This window comes from Brachionichthys hirsutus, chromosome 10 (assembly GCF_040956055.1).
Source record: "Brachionichthys hirsutus isolate HB-005 chromosome 10, CSIRO-AGI_Bhir_v1, whole genome shotgun sequence".
NCBI classification, from domain to species: Eukaryota; Metazoa; Chordata; class Actinopteri; order Lophiiformes; family Brachionichthyidae; genus Brachionichthys; species Brachionichthys hirsutus.
The window spans coordinates 6,474,930-6,484,611 of record NC_090906.1 but is presented as its reverse complement, the minus strand read 5'-3'; the positions used below and the strand labels follow the sequence as shown (position 1 = coordinate 6,484,611).

The 9,682-nt window shown below is 44.3% G+C and overlaps 2 protein-coding genes across 2 annotated transcripts; one reads left to right on the top strand and one right to left on the bottom strand.

The window, feature by feature from the left end:
• The first annotated feature begins 64 nt into the window (after positions 1-64).
• Positions 65-5,417, top strand: chordc1b (cysteine and histidine-rich domain (CHORD) containing 1b). Its single transcript, XM_068744562.1, has 11 exons — positions 65-217; positions 1,522-1,571; positions 1,647-1,703; positions 1,862-2,016; positions 2,414-2,514; positions 2,718-2,776; positions 3,594-3,664; positions 3,845-3,950; positions 4,237-4,356; positions 4,455-4,517; positions 4,675-5,417. The coding sequence occupies exons 1-11, from the start codon at positions 154-156 to the stop codon at positions 4,840-4,842; spliced, it is 1,014 nt and encodes a 337-aa protein (XP_068600663.1). The 5' UTR covers positions 65-153; the 3' UTR covers positions 4,843-5,417.
• A 586-nt stretch (positions 5,418-6,003) lies between these two features.
• On the bottom strand, positions 6,004-9,060 carry LOC137900468 (tyrosinase-like). The gene is made up of 5 exons (XM_068744560.1): positions 8,242-9,060; positions 7,570-7,786; positions 6,695-6,842; positions 6,438-6,619; positions 6,004-6,357 (listed from the first exon to the last, which is right to left on the bottom strand). The coding sequence occupies exons 1-5, from the start codon at positions 9,058-9,060 to the stop codon at positions 6,101-6,103; spliced, it is 1,623 nt and encodes a 540-aa protein (XP_068600661.1). The 3' UTR covers positions 6,004-6,100.
• Between the last annotated feature and the right edge of the window lie 622 nt (positions 9,061-9,682).

Below are 9,682 nucleotides of genomic sequence, written 5' to 3'. Positions count from 1 at the left end.
GGGGGCGAGCGCCGATCTTTTCCGATTGTAGCCGAGAAACTCCGGAAGCGAGACCGGCGAAAGGTTCAGCAGGCAGCTGTGGCCGGCTGTGTTTCTCACACGAGAGAGCGAACAGAAGTTTTACCATCAGTTAATTTTGTTTCACTTGCCACTATGTCCTTTCTTTGTTATAATAAGGGATGTGGAGAGCGATTTGATCCTGAAAATAACCCGGACGGTGAGTACTACCATGATTTACTGTCGCTGGTAACACTATTACCAAGCTAGCAACTTGTAGCTGGTAGCACTGTCACCAAGCTAGCCTCTTGTAGCTAGTAACGCTGTCACCAAGGTAGCTTCTTGTAGCTAGTAACGCTGTCACCAAGGTAGCCTCTTGTAGCTGGTACTGTCACCAAGGTAGCCTCTTGTAGCTGGTACTGTCACCAAGCTAGCTTCTTGTAGCTGGTAGCACTGTCACCAAGCTAGCTTCTTGTAGCTGGTAGCACTGCCACCAAGATAGCAACTTGTAGCTGGTAGCACTGTCACCAAGCTAGCCTCTTGTAGCTAGTAACGCTGTCACCAAGGTAGCCTCTTGTAGCTGGTACTGTCACCAAGCTAGCCTCTTGTAGCCGGCAACACTGTCACCAAGCTAGCCTCTTGTAGCCGGCAACACTGTCACCAAGCTAGCCTCTTGACGTGTCTACACTACAGTCACCAGGCCCGGCGGGCACCACTGTAGCTAACCATACATTAGCGCGCTGTAGCCAATACCGTCCATGCATAAACACTACTGTTACATATTAGTTTTATTCTGGAAGCTAACGACAAATCGGTCTGCTTTGACATAATCACGGCGTTGTTGGCACGTTAAGCCCGCGATTAGCCGGTTCCAGGATATTGTTAGAATCCCCAGAGCCAATGTGCCGGTCAGGGCATAGAGCAATTTAAGATAAGTAGTTAAAAGTTAGCATCCAGTTATTGAAACGATTCGGTGATTATTTTAGCTACTCATACCGCATTTCAGTGCTAACCATGACTAGTTTAGCATGTGGGCAATGCAGGAAGAGCAACGTGCAAGTTTGTTCTAGAAACTTCTAAGACTACAAAGGTAGCTAGCCCGAGAAAGGTTAGCCTCGGGATGAGAACGATGTCTCATTGTGTATTAGCTTAGTTCATTTAATAAAGTTGTTATAGTTAAAGTCACATCGGTAAACAGATGTTATAGTGCTTTATAAGCCAACGGTTGGCGTCCAGCAAAAAACAAAACTGGAAATTAGTCGACATTATCTTTATTCTGAGTCTAAAGGTAAATCCGCACATTCTGGAATTGTACTTCTACAACTCTCCTCGTTATGTAAAAGAGTTGGGCCTTGTGCCACAGTGAGAAAATTAATATGTACTGAAAGCTTAAAGCTTTTCTTCAAAGAAACTAGAACTCCTTAAAAGTAAGTCAGAAAAGCTACAGGTTTATTTAAGTCACCTTATTACCGTTTCCTCTACAGCTTCATAACTTTCGTCGAACTTCTTGTTTTACTTTTGCAGACGTCTGTACCTATCATCCTGGAGTCCCAGTTTTCCACGATGCATTAAAGGTAAAAATGTCTGAAATGGAACTGTAGCTTGTGTCCTATTATCTGGACAGAGTTACTGTATGTGAGTTTCTCCAGGGATGGTCCTGCTGCAAGAGGAGAACTACGGACTTCTCAGACTTTCTCGACATTGCTGTGAGTGTTTGATTCTGTTTTAATCCATACTTTCAATCCTCCATGGTCGCATCTCTGTTGTCTTTTGCTTTGCACATCCACAGTGAAGGTGGCTTATCTGTATACTGGCCAGATTGGTCATTATTTGTCAGCCTAACACGGTGGCTTTCTCATCACAGGGCTGTACCAAAGGTCCCCATAACAAGGAGAAGCCCCCAGAGCCAGTGAAGCCACATGTGACAACAACAGGAGAAAAGAAGGACACGCAGGATCCAAAGTTTAACGAGTACATCATCTCTGCTCCAAAGCCTCGGGAGGCAATACAAAGACCAAGGTCGGATATTTTTTGTAGATATATTGAAATAAATATATTGTTTTATTAAATCTTAAGAGGGGCATTGTTTTTAAAGGAAACAAACATGCCAAGAAGAACCTACTTCTCTCTGTCTCTGTCACTGCCAGCTCCTCGTATTACATTCTGATTTTTACTGATAAACACACAGCATGTTTGGTGCAATATTTGGGATGTTGATCGAAAGGATGTTGCGGAGTTTTTCTCGATGCTTCGAGACTGGTTTTGTATCCAAGCCCGATCTTGGACTGATTTTGTGTGCAGTGCATTCCATATTTCAAGTGGACAACAAAGCCCATCCCAATAGTTTTCAGAAACGCCCATCGTCCACGTTTTGGCTCGCATCTTACTTCTACAGTTTTCTTTGTTGTTGTTACAGTGCTGATGAGCCGATGGTGAGATTGCAGCATAAAGTCTCCGGGTCTTTGAAACAGGCTCTTGAGAAACTTAAGCTTTCTGAAAACGCGACAGAAACGAAAGGTGAGAAAGGGACTTCATCTTCCCCCATTTTGCGCTCTTTATTCTTGACTGCTGCCGTCCATTTCATGGCGTCCTCGACATCAAGGTCACGTTGACAGTGAAAGTTAATGCCTAGCCGTTGGCAATAGGGATCTCATCTTAACGGGAAGCTGTTTTCGGTGCTCTTCAAAGAGTTGGTGTCTGTCTTTTTCTTTTCTCTTCAGAGGAGGACAGTGACGAGATCAAGATTGGAACGTCCTGTAAAAACGGAGGGTGCACTAAAGTAAGTGAATCTGTCACTGTGCGCTGAGGAAACCTGGAATAAATTGTCGTGCTGCTAAAATCTGTCTCTTTCATGCGTTTGACGCGATTTGGAAACGGATGCTGAAACTTTTTAATTTGTACTTTTGATTGAAAGTTTCCATTTCTTTTTTTGAGTTCTGTGCTAAATCTAGTCAATGGTTTTTTTTTTTTAAACACTCGAGAAACAGATATCATTAAGCCAGAACAACAGTAAATAATGATTACACAAACTGATCCTGACATACATTTGAATGCTGCAAGAGAGTTTGCCTCTGAGTGTGTGTGTGTGTGTGTGTTGGGGGGGGGTGCAGCTTACGTTCCTCCTCCGCATTTGCTCTGAGACCAATGCAAAGCAGTGATTTTTGCTCAAGTTAATTCTACCTGTCAGTAGGAAGTATATTGGGAGGAACGTTTACATTGAGTTTTCTAGAGATTTTGAGTGGGACTTTAATGACTTCCAAAATTGCACTGTAACTGCTTTGATGGAACGCCATGAGATATTCTCTCAAGGGCTATCTGCTTGTAGCTGATTAATTCGTTCAGGTCTCAGTTGCATACGAGCAGGAACGTATTTATTACGGCAGAAATGATACAGAGATTACAATATTGTAGATACAATTTGATTTATGAATTTGTTGTAGCTTCCATGAACCGTGAAATAAATTTTAAAAAAAAAGCTCTCCTACAGCGACCTAGCTGTCTTCTTTTGGAAGTACAAGTTGTGATTTATTAGGTTAAGAGAACTTTTTTTTTCCCCAAATGAGAGCTGCTTTTTTTTAACCATGTTTGTTCTCTAGAGTTTTGATGGAGCCGCCAGTGACGCAGGCGTGTGCTCATACCACTCTGGAGTTCCTATCTTCCATGAAGGGTTGGTATTATTTTAATGACATTCCATCCTTGCATGTCACTTTAAGAGAGGATATTCTCCTAGACACTGTTTGATCATTGTGCAGAGCAGCACTATTATTTCCCAATACTTCCATTAGTCTTGTTTTCTGGTCCTCACGATTGAAGAATTAAGCAGGTCTGTGTCTTCCCTGCATACCAGAATGAAATACTGGAGCTGCTGTAAAAGGAAAACCTCTGACTTTAATACTTTCCTCTCACAAGAGGGCTGCACCAAGGGAGCACATCTTTGGAGGAAAAATGATGCGGTAGGTTCGACCATTTCACATCCAGTGGCCGTTACTGTGTTCTACTGCAGATATGATGGGACTCCATCTAGTGGTGTGTGTGTGTTCCGCACCTGCAGCAGAAACAGATTTCTTCCAGAAGCGTTCCTGTACTTGATTACAGAACAACTAAACTACGCAGGATTGACTGGATGGTTTATTTAGGCTGTTTTGGGGTTGATAATGACCCAAACCCTCCATAATAGTCGTGTAGAAACACGGGGAAAGTGAGTTTTTCATAATATGGGACCTTTAAATCTCCCGACAGTGTAAGAAAGTGGTTCCGTGTCGGTTTGACTGGCACCAGACCGGAGCTCAGGTCATCATCTCTGTCTACGCCAAGAACGGCACCCCAAGTCTGAGCTACGTGGATGCAAACAGCACCGCGGTGAGGGACGCTGCTGTGTCGTCATATCTGTGAATGTCCAAGCTGCTTGGTTTTTGTTTGTTGTTCTCAACATTGTTTTGGTTTCTCTTGTCCTGCAGCTCAACATCCATATTCTATTTGATGGAGAAAAGGAATTTGATCAGAATATAAGGCTGTGGGGGGTGAGTGTATATAATATTATTTTGCTGCTTTTGCTTTATATTATTTATTTAATTGAAATGATAGCGGGCCTTTTTGCCTAAAACATTCAGTCTTTTGATAGATTTTATTCTGTTTTCTAAGAAAGCCTCTTGTAACAAGTCCCTCTTTTCTTCGCAGGTGATAGATGTCAGTAAAAGTGTGGTCAACATGATGGCTGCCAAAATCGAGATAGCCATGAAGAAATCCGAGGCGATGTCTTGGGCTCGTCTGGACCTTCCTGTCCCCGTTTCCGCTCCCAAGGATGACGAAAAGAAAGGAGAAGACGATGGCGATGGCGAAGATTAAAACAAATGACGGACTTAAATTAAAGTAGCGTACCGTGTATTCTAACTTTTTCCAAGCCACACAATCCACTCCCTGACCTTTTTTTTTAACCAGTTGTGCCGATGATGACTTTTGGCTTCATACTGATTTTGGGTCATTTTATTGATCAAAACTTGAAAGAGTAAAAATCAGTTTTTACCATTTTTCACTGAAGTACTGAACAGGAATTGGGGAACGCTGACTCTGAAGTTGTTATTTTTAATTGCACTGCAAAATGTGACCAGTGCTTAATCTAACAGCTATGAAACGTTACACATATTTTTTAACTGTTATTTCTCAATGCTGTATTTATTTCAGTGCTTGTCATAATAACGGCACAGTTTTAATTATAAATGATGAACTATATGAGAATTCAAAGTATTTTGATGAGCAGAGTATTGCATCATAAAATGTTATGCTAAACAGCATTTCTCAAGGCTTAGAATGTATGAGGTACCATCGGTCTCGTAATGAGGCTCAAATTGTTCGGGAACTAATTCATGTTACCAAGAATAAATGAGTAATGAGTTTAACCTGAGTGTGTGTGTGAGGGGGGGGGGGGTATTAATTCATTAGACTCCATTGACAAGAAAAACTGAATGGGGATGCTAACGAGTATTTGTGTATTTGAATTTTATTTTTTTTATTTTTTACATAAATGTTTCACTTCAGTTTCTCTGTATTACTCTAACTGTTGAGTGGGAAATTAGTTGGGAATGTATCGCATTCGCAGGGCCACACATCCCGCAAGTCCTCTATGAATGGACGCATGGATTCCGCCAGCCTCTGGTCTGAGAAGAAGACACAAGGTCGGTTTATTTGAGGGGATTAATAATTCATTCACATTGCTTTGGTGGAACGCCATGAGATATTCTCTCAAGGGCTATCTGCTTGTAGCTGATTAATTCGTTCAGGTCTCAGTTGCATACGAGCAGGAACGTATTTATTACGGCAGAAATGATACAGAGATTACAATATTGTAGATACAATTTGATTTATGAATTTGTTGTAGCTTCCATGAACCGTGAAATAAATTAAAAAAAAAAAAAAGCTCTCCTACAGCGACCTAGCTGTCTTCTTTTGGAAGTACAAGTTGTGATTTATTAGGTTAAGAGAACTTTTTTTTTCTCAAATGAGAGCTGCTTTGGAAGACACAAGGTCGGTTTATTTGAGGGGATTAATAATTCATTCACATTGCTTTGGTATTAAAATGCATCATCACACAACGATAGCTGTGTCTTCACATCGCTGTTTGGTAGTTGCTTTTCTCTGGGTCACTGTCCCAGATAAGCGGCTGCGTCTCTGAGAGAGTGAAGAATTTTTTCCACTTTCCCGTACGAAGCCGAGGAAACTGTCGACCTCGGCGTTTCGCGGCGAGGACAGCAGCAGCGACGGCCCCTGTGAGAATGGCCCCGGAGAGTCCTGCAAGCACCAACCAGGGCCACGCATCCCGCAAGTCCTCTATGAATGGACGCATGGATTCCGCCAGCCTCTGGTCTGAGAAGAAGACACAAGGTCGGTTTATTTGAGGGGATTAATAACAGAGGAAAAAAGACAGAAAGAGAAAGGGAACTCACTCGCATCCAGAAGATATGTATATTCATAACCAAGGTCTTTGCTGGAAATGAAGAATTCTCTGTTCCTGTGGAGGGGCAGGAAGGGCGCCATGTGATAGTCACCGTTGTGCCCTATGGGGGCATTCGACTCTGGATACTGCGATGGAGGTGGGGCATGCCTCCTGAGCCACTCCTCATAAATACTGCCAGCAAGAATGAAAATAAATACAGTAGATGTGTGATGTTGTAAAATGTGTGTGTATTTGTGTACGTCTCACCTGTCAACAAACGCATGGTGGAGAAGGAATATGGGGTCGTTTGCTGAGCCTTGCACTGAGGACATGGATCCGTTCATGAACACATGGAGAGCAGCGTGCATTCCCATGCGAGAGCTGCTTCCTAATCCCGTCTGTGGGTCGCCGAACCCTGCCGGATTAGATGCATTCAGTCAGGACTCAGGTGGCAGGAGTAGCATGCGGCAGTTTGGTCAACGTCTTTCTGACGTAAAATGAGATTTTGTCACACAAAATCAAATGTTGTGTGTGACTCATCTCCACAAAGCTCTCCTATAGCGACCTATAGCTATCTTCCTTTGGGGGTATGAGATGTGAATATGTTCAGATTTGCTGCAGCCTCAGGTACATTCCACAAGCCTGTGAAGCACCTTTGGCACTGAGTCTTGTTGGTTTCAGCCTTCTGTTAATAGAAAATAGATGTTGACCAACCTGTGAGTAAGTTTCCCTGCATGCATGCAATATAGTGCCAATTGTGCAGAATTGGTGATTTTGACACCGCAGATGAGATTAATGCACACACAGATTACAGATGAGACCTGCAACTCAGCAGACATTTAAGTGACATTGTGTTCTTCATTACCATTAGTTCTGCCAGTTAAGCTTTTACTGTGCATATTATTATTATTATTATTAGAGGTTTTTTAACCAGGAGAATAAAAACTGTGACTGAAATTTTAAGTCTTTTGCTCGAGCCTCCTGACCAAGACAGGCAGTGCCATGAATAAGAAGGGTTACAACTAACAATTTGCACTGCTTCACAAAATGTACAAGTGTTTAAAATAATATGTTATCACAATGACAGTGCACAGCATCAAGGTGGGTGCCCAGCAAGCAACTTGCCATCCAGCTCCTCTGACCTTCCAGAGTGTTCCTGAAGCTCATGTTGGCGGTGCGGTCCATGGGACCGGTGTCGTAGCTGGTCAGACCGAGAGTGAACTCCACCTCTGCTGAAGTCGGTAATCGTTCAACAACATTAGGATTGTGGTTTCCAGGGTTTCGACGCAACGGGCCTTCATCATTGGCATCACATAGCACACCTCTTTCATTGTAGTCTCCCGCACGGGAACACAGTACCTGTCGATGGAGAAGCAGAGTATGGGAGCACCTATAGCAACGAGGGGAACGGCAGACGTTTGTCCGTTTGGAAATGGCCCTGCTGTGAAATGTACGGAAATTAATTAATTGGTGCATAAATAAATTTCACCCAAGTAGGACAAAGTCACTGCAAAAAGCCTGTATCGTTCTTATGATAAAAAATATTACATTTTGTTCTGGAAAGGTGCAAATTGGTTAATACAGCATAGGAGTAAGCGTTTTAATTTTTAAATGATGTAATACCTTTAAGGAACAATACAAAACTGCATCTGACTGGGGGAAAAAACAAATGAAAGAAGGACAAAAAGAAGAAAAACTAAAATAATTAAATATTTTAAGGACAACTGTAACAACAATTCAAAACTGCCTCCTTTCTTTCTTGGAAGAATAGAAAGTAGAAATGTAAACTATTAATCTCGTGGATGTGGATTTACCTTCCAAGAAGAGAAGACAGAGCCTGGGCTGAGTAAATCAGGCTCGAGTGGGCTCCGGCCCCCCATCAGTTCATCCGTGCACACGTCGCATCCCTCGGCGTCCCTCCAGTCCCAGTACGGGATGGTGAAGCTCGCGTCCCCGGTCACCTTCCTGATTTCGTGCTCCCAGTGCAGCAGGTACACGCGGTGCCACGGCAGAAACGCGGGCGCCCAGTGCGCAAAGTCCACGGCGGTCCACACATTCCCTGGTCCTCCCAACAGCGCGTTCCGAGACGCGTAATAATGCATCCACACAAACACGTCGTAGACGGACACGTCGGAGAACATCGGCTTGGAGCCGTTCTCCATCTCCCGGTAGGTTCCGGTGGCCACCACGTAGTCTCCGCTCACGGTCTGCTTGGCCACGTTCAGGTAAGACACGAGTCTGATCCTCTCGGCCCTCGTCAGGTGAAAAACGTTCCTCCTCAGAGACTCTCTCCTCTCATTGCAGTTCACTCCGAAGTGGCCAAACGTGCAATCCGCGCAGTTGAAACCCATGAAGTCTCCGGCGCACTGGCAAGTCCGGTTGTAGAACACCAAAGGCCACTTCTCCCTGTCGTCCAGCCCGGAGAACGGGTACTGCGGCCCGTCGGGCTGCTCGGACACCTCGACGTCCCGGCAGAAGCCGCGACCCGAGCGGGCCCCGCAGGGCGAGCCGTCACCTTCCCAAATCGGGCAGCACTCTCTGGCGCGCAGGGCGTCCCGGGTGGCGCACAGCCGGGGGAACTGTTGATGGCCGGGCGTCAAACACACCATGAACATCAGTATGAGGGACCACATATCCAACAGGTGTTCAAAGCGCGACGAGGCAACCAGAGCAAACCGCGGACTGAAAAGCCATCACGATCGCAGATTCTTCAGGGGGGGTTTCTTTTCTTTTTTTTTGCTGCTGCTCCCCTTCCTCTTCGTTAATCCAGTCACATGCTGCCTAACCTCAGGGCAAGATCTACCCCATGAGTGCATGCATACAAGTGTGTATGCCTTCTAGGCACACACACACACACACACACACTCGAAAACAAAACAAAGACAGTTATCATAACTTAATGAAGTATTTCTATCATGTGGTTTGCGGTGGGTTCTTGGTGCTTTTGAAGGGGGAGAGGGGGGGGGCCTTCTTTAAGAGCTTCTTTTACAGACAGATGAGCGCAATCCAAAATAAATAATCTTAAATCTGAGTCCTCCCCTAAGGGAGGGGGGTGGAAACTATACATATATTGATATTTTGAGAGTCTCAAGACTCTCACATGCTCCTAACATTTAAAACACAACCCCTACAGTGTAGGGGATAATCCTTAGATGAGAGAGGTCAAGGTGTGGGGCCTGCACCTTGACCTCTCTCATCTAAGGATCATGGCGCAGTTTGCATGCGGTGTGTACGTGACAATAGCACAACTTTGTG

Excerpts from the sequence above, each read along its gene's own strand:
- LOC137900468 (XM_068744560.1), bottom strand. The coding sequence starts at position 9,060 with ATGTGGTCCCTCATACTGATGTTCATGGTGTGTTTGACGCCCGGCCAT. Across the intron at positions 6,843-7,569 it reads CTTCAGGAACACTCTGGAAG|GGTTCGGCGACCCACAGACG; the intron begins GTCAGAGGAGCT and ends CTAATCCGGCAG. Across the intron at positions 6,358-6,437 it reads TACATATCTTCTGGATGCGA|ACCAGAGGCTGGCGGAATCC; the intron begins GTGAGTTCCCTT and ends TCTTCTTCTCAG.
- chordc1b (XM_068744562.1), top strand. The coding sequence starts at position 154 with ATGTCCTTTCTTTGTTATAATAAGGGATGTGGAGAGCGATTTGATCCT. Across the intron at positions 4,357-4,454 it reads TGGATGCAAACAGCACCGCG|CTCAACATCCATATTCTATT; the intron begins GTGAGGGACGCT and ends CTTGTCCTGCAG. Across the intron at positions 4,518-4,674 it reads AGAATATAAGGCTGTGGGGG|GTGATAGATGTCAGTAAAAG; the intron begins GTGAGTGTATAT and ends TTTTCTTCGCAG.